The sequence below is a fragment of the Myotis myotis genome, unplaced genomic scaffold (genome assembly GCF_014108235.1).
Source record: "Myotis myotis isolate mMyoMyo1 unplaced genomic scaffold, mMyoMyo1.p scaffold_m19_p_1, whole genome shotgun sequence".
NCBI lineage: Eukaryota > Metazoa > Chordata > Mammalia > Chiroptera > Vespertilionidae > Myotis > Myotis myotis.
In genome coordinates, this window is record NW_023416313.1 from 183,192,810 (window position 1) to 183,212,734 (window position 19,925).

General features: G+C 54.2%; 1 protein-coding gene across 1 annotated transcript in view; it reads right to left on the minus strand.

Annotated features, from left to right (window-relative positions):
• ITGA11 (integrin subunit alpha 11) overlaps nt 1-19,925 on the minus strand; it is a 123,162-nt gene that overhangs the window by 34,100 nt on the left and 69,137 nt on the right. The window contains exons 6-12 of the mRNA XM_036305898.1: nt 18,740-18,867; nt 16,983-17,131; nt 12,945-13,089; nt 12,201-12,366; nt 10,587-10,657; nt 3,618-3,762; nt 1,509-1,657 (exon numbers count right to left, since the gene is read on the minus strand). Coding sequence (XP_036161791.1) covers nt 1,509-1,657; nt 3,618-3,762; nt 10,587-10,657; nt 12,201-12,366; nt 12,945-13,089; nt 16,983-17,131; nt 18,740-18,867 — 953 coding nt within the window. The remainder of the gene's footprint in view (nt 1-1,508; nt 1,658-3,617; nt 3,763-10,586; nt 10,658-12,200; nt 12,367-12,944; nt 13,090-16,982; nt 17,132-18,739; nt 18,868-19,925) is intronic.

A 19,925-nucleotide genomic window follows, 5' to 3' on the forward strand; every position in this document is an offset into this window, starting at 1 on the left:
CTCTCCCTCCCCAGTCGCCTCCTGGCTTAGGGTGCTTTCAGAAAAAACTATCCTAAAGCATGAACAGCTTTTAACTAAGGAGAAAGATAAAAATACAGAAGAGAGAAACAAAAGTCATAAACCCGGGGCAAAAGATGTGCTTGTCTAAAGTAATTAAAAGGCAGACAGAGGAAAAATAGGGGGGAGGGAGGGAGACATTTGTCTAAATATGTGGCCTCAGCTATGTGGGTCATGGTGACTTAGAATCCACTTAATTTAGCTGCCTTCAGCACTGTGGTTTCTCTTTCGGATGTTGGAGGCGGGACTGGGCAGTAAAAATGTCATAAATTCATCAGCAAATTCCCTCTAGCTCTCCAGGTCTAGCCTTGGATTCCCAAAAGAGCTGGCCCTGGGCCAAGTGTGGGTGGAGAGGGCAGAGGCTGGGGGACAGAGCAGTGTCCTGGGTCCACCAGAGCCCTTGAGATGACAAGGGGAGTGGTGGGATGAGGGCTTGCTACAGCTGGAGGGGTTTAGGTTAGACCCAGTGAGGAGCTTGTCTTCAAGGTGACAGGCCAAAGGCAGTCGTAGACGATGCAGGAGACAGGGCTGTTCCCAGGCTCTGTAGAGCTGGGCCAGTAAGACCTGGACAGGGCCCAGCCTAAGGCCCAGGATGCCATGGATGCTGGATCCGGCTAGTCAGGAGGGGCCGAGGCCTGGTTTTGAGGTTGGGGGTTAGGAGGTGGCACAATGCAAGAGCCCCACCAAGAGTCCTGGCTTCTGAACTTGACCCAGTCATGAATCCACTCTATAGCTATGGAAAGCTGTGTTGCTTCCCAGGACCACAGGCTTCCTCAGCTGTTGAAATGACCTGGATCAGAACCCTGTGTTCTGGTCTTTTCACCACCAATGACTGTTGTCATAGCTTTCCGTCTGCACTCATGACCATCCAACACGAGACTCTCCGCAGCATGGTCTGGTTGCCCACCACATCCCAGGCCGGGCAGTGGATTGGCCGCCGTACCGTTCTGCATTGCTAACATTCCAGGAAAAGGAAAGAAGCTGGCGTCTCGGCGAACCCATGGGGCCTCGAGTGAGTGGGTGCACAATTCCTCCCACTCCTGGCAGCGTGAAGATGGCTTGAGGAACATGACTGCCCCTCAGGACACCTAGGGACCCTGGCAGCCCAGGCTGGGAAGCACAGTCAGATGCTGCTTCTAGCCATGAACTCTAAACATGACCAGGAAGAAGCTGGCAGTCGGGGCAGGGGTTCATGAAATGCAGGCAAGCAAGTGCCCAGCTTCTCCTCGCTGCAGCGGGGACCAGCGCCTGGCTTCCTGGGGATGGAACCGTTCGCTCCAAGGCTGGTGGGTAGGAGATAGATGTCCCCCCACCAGGAAAGATGTGTGTGGGTCTGGGGACCGTCCTACTGAGAGGGAAGAGATGAGGTCCAGAGACCCCTCCAGCCCAGCTTTCCCCATTGGTCTAGCGCCCTCTGTTCCTCCCTCCCCAGAAAACTCCCCCTTCGTTACCTGCTCGCCCCGCAGGGCCTGGTGGATGGTGAGACTCCGGTTGTTGTGCATGGTGAACAGGATGGCTTTGCCGGTGTGGTTGAACCGGGGGGCTCCAGCCACGTACACCCGCCCCTGCCTGGAGGACACGACCGATGTGACTGTGTACCCTGCCACAGGAGGAAACAGGCTGGTCTCTGGCCCACATGCTCGGCAGGTCTTGCCGGGGCCCCACGAATGGCTCAGCTGTACGGAGGACAGGCCGGTGCAGGAAGTGCATTCAGGGCCAGCCGGGCAGATGCCATAACCCAGGGCAGTCATTCCCAGGCCTGCACCCACCCCTGCCGGAGGGAATACAGGAAGCCAGGCGGGGCCACCACAGGTGTAGCTGACCTGGAATGAGCACATCCCCTCCTTCACCGGCAGCAGGAGGGAGACGGGTGAGCCCAGGCCACGTTTCATTTTATATTAGGCAGGCTTGGTTTTTGATCCCCACTAACTGTTTATCGGGGACCAAACAGTGCCCTCTCCATTCCCATAAATCCTTGCCAAGTGGCTCATGAAAACCAATGTTCTCTGCGTAGATGTAAAGACCTCAGGGATTCTTGCAGCCCCGAAGCTTTGCAGACTCAAAGGAGGGAGCTCCCAGGCTCTCAGGCCACACATGCGCCACGCAATATGGAAGAAGTGGAAGCCCAGGGCTCTTTGGAAAGACACCGATCTGTGTTCTCAGGATGGCGTTGCCTGATCACTGTGACTCTCGAGGTGCCCACTCAGCATCCAGAAGGTGACTGTGCAGCAACTTCAGGCAGCTCTCCGGAAAGCGTGCAAAGCCGAGTTCCACTCTCTGCCAGACGATTCTGGACCCTGGATCCCGGTTTTAGGTGGGCGTCAGGCCTGTTGGCAGTTCCTGGGCTCTTTCTGGGAATGGATGTCTCCTTCTGCCATGTGTGCATGTGTGTGCGTGTGTGTGTGTGCATGTGTGTGTGTGTGTGTGTGTGTGCATGTGTGCGTGCGTGTGTGCATGTGTGCGTTTGTGTGTGTGCATGTGTGTGACACTGTCATCTGGTTCCTAGCAGATGGTTCCAGAGTGGCTACAGGATGCACAGAGGAGCTGACTCAGTGGTGAGGAGTGTGGGAGCAGCAGGCCGTTTACTCTGGCTTCAGACTCAACTTTTCTGACCCCTGGGGGTGTATCCTGGGAAATGGGGCTTGAAAGGTCAGTAGGGCCTGGACGCCGCGTGGGGTAGCTACCGTGGCTGTGCACTTAGCACAACCAGAGATGCCTGTATGAGGGTGGGGTGGGGCTAGCCTTGTGGTGCGGAACAGAGATTCCTTCTGAGCTGAACCCTCAGTGGCATGGCTGGAAATGTTTTCAACTGGCCCTGGGCCTTAGGCCTTCCAAGTGGGAGATGGTGGAGGTGGGAGGGGCCTGGGGGCTGCATGTCCTGAGGGCAGGCGTGGGCTGACCCGCAAAGCTCCAAGCAGCACTGAGAATTTCCTGCTCCCATCAGTCTGCTGGCTGGGGCTTCGGTTCCCATGTGGCTCCTTGGCCAGCAGGCAGGGCCACCCTGAAAGCCGAACCAGCCTCCCAAAGGCCTGCCCAGAGGGCTTGGCTGGCAGCCATAGAGCTTCCCCGTGGAGGCGGGGAGCCCGGCCTTCCAGTCTCCTTTCCACCCCCGTCTCCCCACTCCCTTGGGGCACGTAGGGAGGAATCTTCCAGAGACCCAGACCCTGCCCTCACTGGCTGAGCCCCAGAGGGAGGAGGAGCAGGAGAAGAGGCACTCCCTCAGGATCCCACCCAAATGGTGACTGTGGTTAAGACCCGGGGTTTCACGAGGGTCCGTCAGCCTGGCTCTGCCCCCAGGATCTCCTGGGAGGAGGAGGAGCATTAGAAACATCCGCTGGAGCACATTTCAGGGGCAGGTGCATGGCTTGTCATTTATTCTACCTACTTAGTTGTCGGGCAGGGTGCTGGCGTGGTAGGCGTCAGACTGAAGAGGTGATGGCCCTGACCCCTGCTTGAATCAGCAGAATGCTCACAGAGGGGCCCCTCGGGTCACGGGTGGGCGGTGTGGCTCCCGGGCCCCTCCTTGCCCACTGCCCAGCAGCGGCCCCAGCGGCTCTCACCCAGATACGCGCCGTGGTTCTTGAGCTCCTCGGGGAACTCCTTCAGGTAGGACTCTCGGAGGGGGATGACCTTCCCGCCACTGGTCTCCTTGAGCACAGCTCCGTTCCAGTCATAGGCGCCAACGGCTCCCAGCAGAATCCCGTCCTGACAGTGGGAGGGACACACATCAGCTCTGGTCCCCAGGCGGCCCTCTCTGGGAAGCCACACCAGGTCCTGCACCATGAAGCATCTGCCAGCCACCCTGGGCGCCTTCTCCTGGGTTCACTGTTTAACAGCCCAACTTTGTAGCCAGGATCCTTGGCTTTTGAATGACCTTCAAAAGGTCATTCAGGACCTTCTCGCCCCAATCCATCCTTAGAGCAAAATGGGTCAAACTAATCTTAAGGATGGGAGCTTAGGAGAGAAGGAATGTTCTAGAAAGAAACTCCAAACCCAGGACCAAACCTCCATTACTCTTTGGGCTTCAGAACCCTTCCAGGAAGTCTCTTGTCACTATTCCTTCTCTCTGACACTCCTTCAAGCTGTCCCTGCACTTGGCCTCCGTCCACATTCCTCTGTAGTGTCTGAGTTGCTTCCCTGTGCGTAAATCCTGCTTCATTTTTTAAGTAAAAATTCACTGTGTTTACTTTGTGCCAGACACCTCATGGAGCTCAAAGACCGTAAATGAATATACAAATAAATGTAATAGTTGCAAACCGTGATAAATGTGAAGAGGGATGTAGTAAACGCCACAGTGAGGTTTAATTTAGATTGAGACGGGGTCAGCAAAAGCGTTTTTGAATGTGATGCTTATCCAGACACTTGGAGGGGGTGGGGACAACTTGTGCAAAGGCCCTGCGGCTGGAGAGGGTTTAGAACCTTTGGTTTCAAGGAACTGAAAACTGGGTCTGGAATGCTGAGGGAGAGGGGCAGTGTGGTCCAAGATGAGGCTGGACAGATGAGCCAAGGCCACATCCATGACAACCCTCTCCCTTCCTCTCTGAAAGCAATAAAAAAATATATATATTTAAAAAAAGAAGCATCGGGCCCGGATCGTCCATAGGGCTGAGGCTGAGAATTCCTGGCCTTGTGGTTAGAGCATGAGCTCTGGGGACAGACCTTCCACCTCCAAAGCTTCTTGCTGTGTAACCTCTCAATTTTCTCTCTCTTTCTGAGCCTCAGGTTCCTCGGCTGTTTTGTTGTAAGAACTAGCGTTTTAAATTCTTAGCAGGTGCTTGGCAGCTAATAAGGACGGGGTACATAAGCAGCTGTTCTCATTCATTAATTCACCCACAAAGCACTTCCGGGGGCAGGAGTCAAGGCATCAGATCTCACAGTCAAGCTGGTGCACTGGATGAGCCTTCACATCAGCTCGTGAGCAGTGCTCTCACGGAGGCAAGGACAGCCTGTGTTGGGGCCCAGCCGAGGGAGGGGGTGGATGTACATTGGAGTTAGGAAAGGATTTTAAGAAAAACTTACTTGATCAATGATTACGTAAGTCTCAAAATTGCAACGTCCTTTCCAAGCCTCAAGATTCAATTCTACAAATATTTTTCAGACTGAAAACTGGGTCTGGAATCTATTCAAAGACGAAGGTTCAGACAGGTTCAATGATTTGTCTGAGGCTGCACGGCCAGGCAGTGATGGAATGCCAGGTGCCAGTGATTCTTCCTGGCACTGGAGAGGCAGGACTGTGGAGGCAGGTGGCGGTGGTTAGTGGTGGTCCTGGGCGCTGGTGTGCAGGGAGACCGCCTCTGGGTGCTGTCCCCCCTGCCCCCCCAAGGTGCTCCCACGGTTCCCTAGTGCCCGTGTGTCCACCATCAAAGTGACTCTAGAGGGGGCCGGGCTCTATTCGCAGGAGCCCCTTCTAAGGGGCTATATCATTCAGAGGGTGGATTGTGCTTTGACTAGTTGCTTGGATTCTGGCATGAAACTTGTTTTCAATAAGCTCAAAGTGAAACCTGAGGAAGGATGAGTGCCAGGCGTTTAGAGGGGGTTGGGCAGGAAAGACCCAGAAACAGGCCCTCAACCTTCCTGTGGAGAGAAGCCGTGGCCAGGGCAGGGAGGAGGGGCTGCGGAGGGCAAGGGGCACACTGCCCTTACTCATTCAAGATCAGTGGGTTGGCGCCTCTGCTCAGGGTTTCTGGGAACGAGGCTCAGGAGTCGGGTGCTGGGACCAGGGCACAGCCCAAGGACAAACGGTGGGGCTTAGGAGGACCTTAGCAAACCGGAAATGATTCCTGCCACCAGGAGCCACCTTGTAAGCAGTCTGGAGTAAGCATGCGGCAGACCTTGGCTACCATGTCCTGGCCTCACGGGAGGAGCAGGGGAAGTTGGGCGGGGGGGGGGGCGGCGAAGAAGGGGTGTGGACAGACAGCCCTGACGGACAGCCCTGACGGACAGCCCTGCCTGCCCTAGCTGGCGGGTGGGAGAGTCTACCCCATCTTTAAGGCATGTGGGGGCTCGGGAGGGGCTCACAGCTTCGAGGTCATTTCACCATGACGGGCTGGTTTCTTTCACTTTGGATTGAACCAGATACGCAAACTTAGTTCAAGTGGGAAACCCCTTCAAATGATAACAGCTTTAAGGCGTCAACAGCTGAGAACCTGTTACAGGCAATGACCTTCGCTATCCGGTCAACAACCCAGAGGGGAGGGCACAGGCTGAGGAGGCAGGGGGGTGTCAGATCGTCATGTGTAGGTCACAGGAAAAATGATCTCTTCTTATCTTGGGTTTTTGTAGACAGACCCACCCTAATAAAACTGCTTCCTTCTGTAAACATTGGTGTGGAGGGGGATTTATGGACTCGGTGTGGGATGCTTACTGTGAAATTCCTCTGCTGCGTCCTCCCCAGCAGCTCCATCCATCACCAAAGGGCATCAATTATTTATTTATGGTTCTCTTCCTTCCTCCACACTTTTCCCTTGTGGCCCATGGGGATTATAGACTCTGAGAGTCAATGCCGCCTTGCGGGGTAGGCTCCCTTCTGCAAGCTTTCTGAAAGCCTTCTTGATTACCCAGCTTGACAGGGAGTTCACTACCTCAGTAGCCAGCCAGCAGTCACAGAAGCCATCCCAGCCATTAGTGACCTTCACATGTATTTCCAAGTGCTAATGAAAGCACTGGCTTCAAAATCTGTTCTAGAATTTGAGCAGGGAGCTGTAATGTCCAGGATACCCTCTTTCTCCTTTTTGCAAATCAAGACTAGAGCTCTTGGGTCGGCTCCAGCTCTCCGTGTCCCTCAGGGGCTCTGACCTTTGTCCATCAGCGTGGGATGCAGTTGCTGTGGTCTGGAGCCCGGAGCTCTGTAGGTGGCCAGGGGATGTTCTGGGGTCTCCTCTCCCGTGCTGGGCTCTGGTCCCTCCTTCCTAACTCAAAGGTTGGTTTCCTTGTTGACAGATGGCAGCAGACCAACGAGCTGCTGGGCCTTTCCTCTGCCCTTGAGAGCATTCTACTGCCCCTCCCCCAGGACCAGAGACCTCTCCTCTGACGTAATGAACAGGCTCAGGCAGCTGAAGCTCCTTCCGCCCCTTTGCAGGAAGTAGCTGTCTGAGGCTGTCCAGGTGGAGCACTTCTGGGGGAGAGGAAGCCTGGGGCTTGCCTAGGAGATGGACTCCCTTGGGCTCAGGACTTGCTCTGGGCAAAGCTGAAAGGCTGGACCCACCTGTCCCTGGTCCCCAGAGAGATCTGACTGACCCTGAGAGCTGCGAGCTGGCCTCCAAGGACAGGTTGGCTGCGGCCAATTACGACGGCATCAATGGCTGGCGTTGAAAAATCTCTGTGTCTAATAGTAACCCAGTGGCAGGTCGCAGCACCAAACAGTCTACCATCATTGCAGCATTCCTTTGGATTTGGAAGTTGGTATTTGTTTTTTTTTTTTTAAGTATTAAGGAGTCTCAGATTCAAATGTAATCATCTTTCTTTTAAAGTCTGTCACATAAAAATTCCAGCTACCTGTCACTTGAAAATGAGACTGGGGGTGACGGAAGAACTGGGGTCTGCATCTGCAGGATGGGGAGAGGCAGTCTGGTCTCTCCAGCTGGGCGTGTAGAAGCAGCTGCACAGGGCAGTGCATGGCCTTGACCTCAATTACAAGCTGGAGCTCTGAGCTCCTGGTCTCCTCCCGGCAGCTGGGGAACCTGTAGGTCCACAAGGACTCACCTTGCTCCAGACACTGAGCTGCGTGGGCCATTTTCAGGGCTCAGCGCAAGCATTCTCCAATACCGGAAGTTTATCTTAATTTCCCTTTTCTTTAGGTTCCCAATTTCTGGATGTACAGAAATCACAGTATGAGAAGCAGGAGACTGAACTGAATCTTTCTCCCCAATTAGACCTCGAGCTGCTGTCAGCTGAAATGTTACCTTAATCTTCATCTATTTATATGCCCCCAGTTCCTGGGACAGAGCCTGGCATCCAGCGAGGTGCTCAAGAAATGATTATGGAATGAACGAAGGACACAAGGGACAGTCCCTCTCTCTCACTGTCCCCAACATCAGGGCTGGCGCCTGGTGTGTGCACAGATTTCCCCTCTGTTCTGCTCACTGCCCACGGCTGCAGGGATCCTCGTCCTCAGGGGTCTGCCCAAGTGCCAGCCCCTCCCCAGATCCCTCCCTGACGGCCTCTCCTTCTATAAGACCCCGATCACACGCTGCTTGGTTAGCATTAGAGGTGTACATGTGGTTCCCCCAACGAGCAGGGGGTGTTCACAGGGCTCCATGGATGGGGGCCTCCTGAAGTTGTACATTTTTTACCGGAAATCTATTGTTGCTTTTATCCTGCTCTCAAAGCCGAGGATGCTACCCTGGATTGCTTGAACGTTGACGGACTTCTGGTGCCAAGAGGAAATCCTAGTCCCTTCTGGTACCTTAGTCACATTTGACAAATGTTTGTTGGATTTAATTAAATTGGATTTTCTGTTCCATTTCTAATCAGCCCTGAGACCAGGGTCAGGAGACCGGGCTAGTCCTGACCAGCACATGACGGGCGGCCTGACCTGCTTGAGGGAGGCTCTCATCTCTCCTGGTGCTGGCTGCTCCCCTCGGACTGCGAGCTCCTCCCCTCGGACTGCGGGCTCCTCCCCTCGGACTGCGGGCTCCTCCCCTCGGACTGAGAGCTCCTCCCCTCAGACTGCGGGCTCCTTGAGGGCAGGGCTCTCGCTCTGCACCTCCTGGGATCCAGCGCGGGACCCAGCACAGGGGCGGCTCTGGAAAAATGTGCTGAGGTCACCACCTAACAAGGGGCAACCATTACCACCAGCCGACTTGGCAGGACTGTCTCCGAGCATGAATGGGGCGCAGGAATTTCCAATCCCTGGAAAAACGTGAAGTGCTCTGCACATAACTTGGCTGTTAGGATTGTGGGACACGGACAGCTTGCTGTATCCAGGTGGGCGTGGCGTTTGCTGTCCAGATGCCGCTCAGGAAAAGCTGAGCGCGAGGTGCGGTCCGCCCATCTGCCTGCTGCGTGGTGCACAGGCCCCCTCCCCTCCAATGAGCCCCTCACATTCCACACTCTCTCTCGCAGCAGCGGCTCGGTGGGGGAGAGAGCACAAGATGAGTATTTCTCTCACGGGGAGCACTTCAGCAGGCCACGCGACCATTCTGTGATGGGGTTTCTGTAGCTGGAAACTGGGAACAAGGAACCCTGCCCTAACCCCCCCCCCCCCCCCCCCCGACCCCCCAGACACCTGAGACACCTGCCTGTGCAGAGAACGCCCACGAGGGTTGGTGCTGATACCACACATCCAGGCTTTCCCCACGGGGCCCTCCCTGCACTCGGTACTCCCAGGCTGGGCTCATACACAAGCAGCTTCTAAGTGTTTTCTCTGGTATCGGTCCCTCGGGCCCTCTGGCAATCCTGTGAGGTTGCAGCCCCGGCTTGTGAATCAGAACCAGGTGAGTGCAGAGGGTGAGGGGCAGCCTGAGACTTGGCCCGCGATGCAGAGCTCCAGACATGACACGCTGTGTGTGACACCAGGGGCCCACCTGGGGCCTCTGTCATCTGATGCTGAGTTTGCACTGAAAGGGGACCCATGTGGGCGCCCGCCAGAGCACGTTCGACACCTCTGGACACCCTCCAACATCGCCACCAGGCTGCGCACCTGCACGCACAGGCCCCCTCCCCTGCAGCACAGGCCCCCTCCCTGCACGCACAGGCCCCTCCCCTGCACAGGCCCCCTCCCCTGCACGCACAGGCCCCCTCCCCTGCACGCACAGGCCCCCTCCCCTGCAGCACAGGCCCCCTCCCTGCACGCACAGGCCTCCTCCCCTGCAGCACAGGCCCCCTCCCTGCACGCACAGGCCTCCTCCCCTGCAGCACAGGCCCCCTCCCCTGCACGCACAGGCCCCCTCCCTGCACGCACAGGCCCCCTCCCCTGCAGCACAGGCCCCCTCCCTGCACGCACAGGCCTCCTCCCCTGCACGCACAGGCCTCCTCCCCTGCACGCACAGGCCTCCTCGGCCACATGTGGGCCCTATGAGAGCATGTGCAAGTGGTTTGCCGTGTTGGCCTAGTGCGTGATGGCGAACCTCTGACACGTGAACTCATTTTTTTGGTTGATTTTTCTTTGTTGAATGGTATTTAAATATATAAACTAAATATCAAAAATATTAAGTCTTTGTTTTACTATGGTTGCAAATATCAAAAAATTTCTATATGTGACACGGCACCAGAGTTAAGTTAGGATTTTTCAAAATGCTGACACGCTGAGCTCAAAAGGTTCGCCATCACTGGCCTAGTGTGTGCACAAGGCTCTGTGGACTACATGGGACCGCGGGTCCTGAAGGAAATGTCCCCGTCGGCACTCTGCATGGGGAGGGTGCAACAGCTCCCTGTAAGTTGTAGACCTTGACTTCCCTCTTCCAACCACAGAACACAGGAGGCAGAGGGACTCCAAGAACAAGAGAAAAGGGGACAGAGACAGCCCAGGAAGGCGGGGTGACGGCCCGGAGCCCTGCGTGTGTGGCAGGCTGGCTGTGAACGGTCCGTACCTCCACCACGTGAGAGGAGAAGCCCGTCTGTGACATCTCCAGCCCGAAGGACGTTTCGTTCTTGTTGGTGCCTAAGACAGGGACAGAGGGAGGTCAGTTCCACGCCCGATGCCTTAGTGCCCACACAGCTGCAGCGTCATCCACAGCACGGCTTCCCAGGGAGCACCCGGGAGGTGAGGGGCCCTGAGGCTAAGCCCCGCCTTGTCTGCCCAGTGGCAGGCACCTGCCAGGGAGGCACGAGCACTTCCAGGGGTCGTGCGGGGTTATTATTAGTGGCCCACTCCCTGCTGGAAAGCGCCTGGGACAACATATTACAGGGCACGTCTACCATAAGGCTGTCAACATCGGGGAAAGACCAAGAGAAGTGCATGGAAAGAAATCGTTTTGGGCAAGGAATGGAATTTCCTACTTTGCTCATTCCGCTCGTTCACCATGGTCGCTTCCAGCTGCCCCTGGGTGACTCCCAGACATCAGCTAGGCCCTCGGAGGAGATGCCACCGCCGCAGATTTGCACAAGAAACCTCGTGCGTGCTGAAAGGCCCTCCCCCGGGGGACCCTTCCAAACCTGCCATCGGAGCTAATGCTCTTCTTGTCCGAGGGGGCCATTTTGAGGAGAAATACAGTGACTTGGATGTTTAAGTTCTAGTGTGAATGTCAACACACAGGCTCATACTTTCTATTTATCCTCGTTCAGGAGGACTGTCTTTTGTCTCCTTTCGTGTGCCTGTAGCTGGTCGTTTCCCGTGCTCTGCAGACTGCTCAGGCCTGGGACGCTGCTTTCTAGCTTTGACCTTCCTGCTACATGGCAAACCCAGTGTGGAAAGGGCCCTCTGCCCCAATATATGGTGCAAATAGAAGGCCAGTCCCACTGGAGTGTAAGTCGTAGGGAGGCACCTGAAGGAGCCCTGCGGAAAGTGCAGTGGCAGCCTGGCTGGTGTGGCTCAGTGGTTGAGCATCGACCTATGAACCAGGAGGTCACGGTTCGATTCCCGGTCAGGGCACATGCCTGGGTTTTGGGCTCCATCCCCAGTGTGGGGCGTGCAGGAGGCAGTGGATCCATGATTCTCTCTCCTCATTGACGTTTTTATCTCTCTCTCTTTTCCTCTCTGAAATCAATAAAAACATATTAAAAGCAAGAAAAGAAAATGCTGTGGTGGTCTGGGTGGCGTGGTTAGTGTTTTAGGCTCCGGAGTCAGTCCAGCTGGGTTCAAACTAAGGTTGCCAGAGAAAATACAGGACACTCAGCTATTGAATTTCAGACAACCAACGAATCATTTTTTTAGTATAAACCTGCCACAAATATTGTATTTTATATTTGCTGAATCTGGCGACTCTCAGTCAAGCCGCAGCCCCTTCTCAAGCTGTGGTGCTTTGGCAAGTCACTCAGCTCCTCTGCGCTCCAGTTTCCTCAGTGGTCGAGGAGGAGGCGACCAGCAAAACCACCTCCCTGGGCTGTTGGGAAAGTGCACGGCCTGTGTCCAGCACAGTAACAGTCCACTGATGGCACTGACTGTGAAGGGAGGACCATTTCACTCTGTGGAGGTGGGCTTCACTCTGGGGTCTTCACCTGCTGTGACCCTGGAACCTGTGCCCCTCTCTGTCTGAATGGCTCACCTTCCAAGCTGAAGATCCTGTCCCCCAGGGCATCAACGATGTCCTTCAGGGCCGCCTCATCCGTCACGTTGAAGAAGTGCTTGTCATCGGGGTCACTGGCGATGTATTTGATTTCATTTAGGAAAGTCTCTGGGTTGATCCCCCTGCGGTTGTAGTAGCCCAGGACCTGCCAGGGAACAAGGCAGGACAACAAGCCAGGACATAGCACAGACTTCCCGCACACCCACGGGCGGCCCTGGCCTTGGGCCCCAGGGAGGGCCCCAGGGAGGCCCCAGGGAGGGCCCAAGTGGTCCCCCAAACCCCATTTGCATTTAAATGTTTCTTATGTACTTTTGTAATCTTTATTGTTGAGAGTATTACAGACATGCCTCCTCTCCCCTTTCATGGCCCCCCTCCACCCAGGCCTTCACCACCCTATTGTCTGTCTAGAAGGGCCAGAGACAGCCCTGTTCTAAGATCGGGTTCTCGGGGTCGGGAGGCTGGAGAGTTTCCAGTTTTCTGAGGCTGCAGCACCTCATGAGGTTCTCCATGGCTACGTGGACAGGCCTAGGCAGAGCAAAGGGAGATGTGCAACTTGCTCTTTAGAAGGTGAAGTAAGGAGGGCCCATCTGAGGGCCCGGACAGCTTGCTCACTGCCCAGAAAGTGCTCCCTTGGGGTCCCCGGGGTTTGATGGTGAAGCCTCTGTGAGCCCGCTGGCAGCCTGTGGGCAGGGGCAGGGGCAAGACAGGCGGGACAGGACTCACGGCCACAGCGTATCTGGTCACGTTGTCCCTCTCGCTTTGCTGGATCACCTTCTCCAGGTCCGGGCTGTCGTGGGACTCCCCATCCGTGATGACAATCATCACCTTCTTGGCCCCTTTCCTTCCTCCCTTCTGGAAAGCTTCTGAACTGAAACCCGAGCACAGGGGGGTTGGAGGTCACAAGAGGGACACTGGGATGGGGCAGCCCCTGGTGGTCCCCCAGAGGGGCAGCCCCAGAAACCAGGGCCAACTCCCACCCCCCTCCTTATCTCCAGCAACCCAGAAGGTTTTGAGACCTCGAACCACAGAAAAGCAGGGTTGAGATGCCCAGGCCACTGCTTGTCTTTAAAAAGTGACTTTAAAAAGCCCCTGTAGGGTCCTGACCATGCTGTTTTGGGCAAGCAGAGGGTGTGGGCTTGGGAGGGGAGTTCAGGTTCAGATGGAGACCCTTTGAGGCCTTAAGTTGGTGGTTCAAAACCCTAGCTGCACATTAGAGTCACCTGGGGAGTTAAAACAAAAGTGATGCCTAAGCCCTACCCAGCTCTTGAAGTCAGAATCTCTGGGCGCGGCCCAGGCACCTGTCTTTTTCGAAGTTCTCATGAGCACGGGCATGGAGACCCACTGCCCCGAGCGAGTCCTGCACAGGTGCCGCGTCTGAGTAACTTAACGCCCAAACGACTCTAATCCACAAACTTCCTGCAGTGAAGCCGACCAGGTTCTCATTTCTCCCATGAGGACAACTTCGATTCTATTTTGGGAACTATTAAATATCAACTTCTATGGCAAATATTCCTGCTTCTTGCTTTTTATTTTGTTTTCAGTGCCGGGATCAGGCACGTGGCCAGCCTGTTGGGCAATCCAGCCAGGCGGTGGGTGGGGTGGGGGCTGGCACACCTACCCCTCGGTGCTGCAGAAAGACTCCTGCAGCTGGAAACACGTCTAGGAAGCATGGAAAATTGGCTTCTGAGCCATCACTGGCTCTCAGTGCCTCTGTGGCCAACCCTCCTTCATACTGTGAGGTTCTGAGAAGGGCAGACATGGTCTGGCCTGAGAGGCTGGCCCAGCAGGTAGAATTTGCCAATAAGGATCTAAAAATAAATGTTACCCTGCAATGATTGCTTGTGGATCTGACCCACAGGTTTAAGCTCCACAAGGCTAGGTGAAAGCCGGTCTCCGGCTTTGGTTACCAAAAGTATCTCTTGCTACACAGCAAGCGGATGAGCTGATGTGGGTGATTTAGATGTTGAGGTATTCACAAAGGTGAATACATTAGGCCAGAGCACCCTCAAGCTACCAGCTTAGAGAAACAGACCATCTGCCATTCTCTTAGCTACTCGATATTCTGAATATGCTGACCAAAACATTCTCTAATTTTAGTATGAGCTGGGAACTAAAGGGGGGCAGAGGCGCACTCCGCATGACTAGGGCTGATTTTGGGCTTAAGTCCGACCCATTGGAGGGAGAACTTTGCTAACTCCTTAAAGGAGATTCTAGGTGCTTCCATGACATCATCAGAGGGCCAGGCTCTGAAACAACTCACGCAAAATATGTAGCAAGGAAAAAGCGAGGAACAATTTCAGAATCGCATTTCCATACAGTGGCATAGTGTGAATATCTGTGTGAATCTGCAATAGGGTGAACGCCGGCATGAATCATCAGATTTAAAATAGTGATTTGTATTGTGCAAAAGACTTGGCTTTGTTCCTTTGTAAATCAGATGACAAGTTCCTGGAATGCAGTGAGAGCGTTAAACTCACAACAGGCTCCACGAACCCAGAAGCCAGAGTGACCCCGTGGAAAAGTAGGTCACGTCATGCCTCCTTCCTGCTCAGAGCCTGCAATGGCTCCCGTTGCTCTCAGGCCCTGACACTGGCCCACCGGAGCCTTCAGGGTCCGGTCCCGTTATTTCTCGGAGCCCTTGCCTCCGCTCTCCCGTCTCCACCCACACTGGGCTGTGGTCAGAGCACGGCTCCCAATGTAAATGCTCCTCCACGGTCCCCATCCTCTGTCCTTATCAGGGCAGCTCTTTTGTGGAAAGTCTTCTGTCCACCTGTCCCTGCTGGAATCCTGGAGTCCTCCTAGGACAGGCCAAGTGCCACCCGTTCTGGCATTCCTCCCTGGCCCCTTCTTGGGGTCCCTCCTCTCATCCTCACTGAGTTAGGCTGACCATAAGTGGAGGCTCTCAAGTCCATGGCTTGGCTCTTTGTACTTTCGTAGGTGCACGGCAAACACGCACTATGAGTAAACGAGTGAGGGGAGAAAACCTTTTACCCTCAGAGGCCCTGGCTATAATTTGGGACCCAAACTTGGCCGGCTGCAAAGATCGGATTTCACACGTCGCTGGAAGAGCAGACTGCACACCCCAGTGGTTGCATGAGTCATGACTGGTTCAAACTACCTGTTGAGTCACACACTTCCAATCGCCCTGCAGTTGGTGGGCTGGGAAATGAGAGCAGAACAGTGGGGCTCACACGGAGGAAGCCATAGCTCCCTGGGCACAGGCTGCCTCTCCCTGGTCCCCCCACCCCTCTCCCCGCGTTTCACAATCCCCTGCTGGGGTCTCAGGGGCTCATCCCAATGATGACAAAACAGCAAAACGGCCTGTAACTCGTGAGAAGGAACAAGAGCCACGTTCACACGGAGGGATGCTCATTTAGGGAAAAGCTCAAGCAAGTTTTAGCAGCGCAGAAATACGCCAGTGGAGCAGTAACTTAGTCTTAAAGGCGTGTAAGGCTGGAAAAAACACCTTTTGACTGCATGAAGTCCTGTTACTCCTGTATACTCTAACTGCGGAATTCTGGTAAACACCTTGACTAGCCCAGTGGTCGGCAAACTGCGGCCCCTTGAGCGTGGCTCTTCCACAAAATACCACGTGCGGGCGCGCACATACAGTGCGATTGAAACTTTGCGGCCACACTCAAGGGGCCAAAGAGCCGCATGTGGCTCGTGAGCCGCAGTTTGCCGACCACTGGACTAGCCCTACGAGAGGTGGGATTGTAAGGAACCGGGACTGTGGTTTCAATGAACCAAGTGGAACTCATGTTCGTAGGTGTGAAATTTACAATTTAAAATCTGCAGACCTGGGAGACAGTCCTCTTAGGAGGTTAGGCCTCAGCTTAAAAGATCTTGGGGATTTGCCTTTAAGTCACTCCCTGATTTCAGTGCGCAGGGGGTGGGGTGGGGGGAGGGGGGGGTGAGCACAATGTTCTGAGTGATGGCAGCGTCACTGGAATAAAGACGTAGCTCTGTGTGGACAGAGGCAGCGCCCATCGTCATGAGGAGGGAGTGCTGGTGTGATTTTTAAGGAACCAGCCTCGTTACTCTGCACTCGCAGGTGCCTGACGTAGCGATGTGCTCCACACGCCACAGATGACAAACAGGCCACAGGAGGATTCTGCCCTCGTAGAGCCCACACACTTCTCATGGGGTCGCTGTGGCAGAGCGGGGTTTCCAAAGTTGGCGGCAACAATATTTCCCGTCGCAAATGCTCTCCTGCACTGTGCCCTTGCCAGTCCTCCATCAGGAGGCAGACTCAGATTCCCCTCCCCTCGAGTCTGGGCTGGCTTTGGTGACTTGCTCAAACAAGTTAGATTCTGGGACTTCTGCAGCGAGGTCATGGGCAGTCCCAGAGTTCCTGTGTGGGTCTCTGGGAAAACTCACTCTTGAGTTGCTGTCTCTCAGAGCCCAGCCGCCATATTATGAGAAAACCAGGCCCTATGGCCACGCGTGGGTGCTCAGCTCGCCTGCCCCAGCTGAGTTCCCAGCCAACGGCCAGCATCAGCTGCTAGGCACACAGCGTGCCCTTTTGGACGTCCAGTCCAGTCGAACCTTCAGATGATAACAGCCCCAGCTGACACATGAGAAAAATCCAAGAGAGAACTGACAGGCTGCGCCCCACCAATCCCCAGAACTCTGAGGAATTAATAAATTATTGTCTCAAGGAACTACTTTTTGTGGAGATTTGTTACCCAGCAATATAGAACTAGAATGAGATCTGAGATTTAAAACAATTAAAATTTTGTCCTTTCTTTCTTTGTTTACCGAGCGAATTCTATGCCAAACGCCGTCCGGGTCTCTGTTCCTCCCCTCTGCTCAATGTGGCTGGCCGCTTCCACCACGTCTCTCACAGACCTGTAGTCGTTGAGGTGGAACTCATGCACGGCGTCTTCTCCGTACTGAACAACTCCAACCTGCAAGTTAGAGGAGAGGGCGTTGGGACATCTTGACCCCGGAACTTAGATTTCTGGTGGGAGGCTGCCTGGAGTCATCTGTGTGCCTGTGACTCTTCAGGAGCGAGGAGGGCTGGGGACCTTCCCAAACCAAGGAGAAGCAGGGTTCTGAAAAGTTCTGGGAATGGACGGATGGCTTGGGAGGCGCATATCGTGAGAAGAGACTGCGGTTTAAAGAAAAGCCCAACAGGTTAAGTTTCTCGCTTAAAAAGACAAAAGTTGAGGATAGAACTGAAATCTAAAATATTAGGAATAGCATGGGTGGAGGCCATGGCATTGTCCACCCAATTCTAGAACTAAGGCTCTTTAAAACTTGGAAGAGGAAAGGTTCTATCCCCAAGGTTGATAAAATATCAACAATATTAATAATATTAATAACTTCAAAATGAACCTGAAGACCTATAGCAGCATTAGAATGACGAAACGTTACTGTTGGGTGGGCCCAGAGTTTGTTTGGCACAAGTGCATTTCTAATGCTGGATTCACCCACGACACCCTGGCCAGTGTCGCTAAGCGGTTAGAGCATCAGCCCACACACCAAAGGATCCGGGTTCTATTCCTGGGCAAAGGCACATACCTGGGTTGCAGGTTCAATCCTCAGCCCTGGCCAGGCATGTACAGGAGGCAACCAATTGATGTGTCTCTCAGATGGATTTCTCTCTCTCTCTTTGCCCCCCTTCTTCCCTTCAATTTTTCCTAAAAAAGTCAATGGAAAAAATATCCTCAGGTGAGGATTAACAACAACAACAAAAAAACCCCAAAAAACCAAAAACGAAAAGATCTTCAGTGCTGGGTAACTCATTACTTCCTAAGAAAGCCCACTCCCTTTTTAACAGCTCTAATCATTACAAAATAACTTCTTAGATCAGCGGTTCTCAACCTGTGGGTCGCGACCCTTCGGGGGGTCGAACCACCCTTTCACAGGGGTCGCCTAAATACATCCTGCATACCAGATATTTACATGACGGTTCATAACAGTAGCAACATTACAGTTATGAAGTAGCAACGAAAATAATTTTATGGTTGGGGGTCACCACAACATGAGGAACTGTATGAAAGGGTCGCGGCATTAGGAAGGTTGAGAACCGCTGCCTTAGGTGGATTTGAAATCTGCCACCTTGGACCTTCTATCCGCTAGTCTCCGTCTGGCCTGCCAAAGCCCATGTGGAACAAATCCCCTCCCCTAGCCCGGCGGTGCTTCCATATGTGCCGGCAGCCATGCCTCCTTCCTGGTCTCTTCTCCAAGATCCACGTGCCTGGCTCTCCCCCGTGCCTCACGCAGCAGGGCTCTGGTGCTACTCCACACTCCCGCCTTCCTTCCCACTCGGTAGCTGGTCAAACTCTTTCCTGATCGGTGGTGACTGTCCCAGTGTTTGACCCGGGAGGGAAGGTCTCCCCCAAACTGGATGGGCCCAGCAGAGATGGGAGTCCTGGGCTGCCGGGCCCTGGTGCTGGCCCTTCCCCTACACCTTCTTAGCTCATGCAAAGACGCTCCCCTCCCCCCGGGAGCACCTGCCACGGGTTTGGGGGGGGTCCTGTTCGGAGGAGGAAAGAGCCCGAGTCTCTCACCTGGATCTGCCCGGGGCCGATGTAGAACTTCTTCAGGATGTTGATGAGGAAGTGCTGGACCTCCACCCAGGGGTAGATGCTGTTGGAGCCGTCCAGGACAATGACGATGTCCATGTAGGTCTGGCACCCTGGGAAATGGGGACAGTCACAGCTACGCGTGGGGTCAGTGTCTGCTGATTCTCCAGAGGACTGTCCGAAGGACCATTATGTGTGCGTAATTCCCTGGGCCGGGGAGCTGTCCTGGGCAGGGCGCGGCGAACGACCAGCCCAGGAACCCCTGGCTCTGCTCCACTGCTCAGCGCTGGCTGTTTGAACAAAGGTAGTTACACCCGGCTGCCTCTGCTCCTCGGGAACTCTGCTCACTGGGGCTGACCACCGTCAGCGGGCCAATGTTTCGGAGGCAGCCGACCCTGTCCAAAGTGGTACCGGGCTATCATTTGTTTTGCTGTAACATGCAGGCTGGCATTTACCACTTCCCACCCCAATGAATGGGTTTCACTTTTCTGGAGGGTGGTATGGTGTAACGGTTAGGAGGGTGGAATCTGTTTGACTCTTGGCTTTGACCTCAGGCAAGTCACTTAACATCTTGGCATTAGTTTTCTCTTCTGTAAAATAGGCATAGTGATAACAGAGAACTGCCATGAGGAATCCACCAGACGATGCTTCTAGAGGCCTGAGCACCAAGTACGTGCCTCAGAAACCTTAGCTGATATTATTTTTCTTTAAAAGCAAACCACTTTTGGCCCTAGCCGGTTTGGCTCAGGGGATAGAGTGTTGGCCTGAGGACTGAAGGGTCCCAGGTTCTATTCTGGTCAAGCTTCTCCCCGGCCCAGGCCCTGGTCAGGGCGTGTGCAGGAGGCAAGCGATGGATGTGTTTCTCTCACATCAATATTCCTCTCGGTCTTTCCCTCTCTTCCACTCTAAAAAAACAGTGGAAAAATATCCCTGAGTGAGGGTTAAAAAAAAAAAAGCAACCCACTTTGTCAATGTGGCAATAATATCCTGGGTCAAGCTCTCATGCCCGTATCTCCCTCTGAGCATGAAGGTTTCTCCGTATTTTTGTAATGTTAATGCCAAGTTAAAATGAATGATAGAAACCAACAAAAACAACCTAATGAAACATTGGTTATATAAATAAATGTAAAAAACTTCTTTTAAAAACCTAAGCAATTTATTTGTTTGCAAA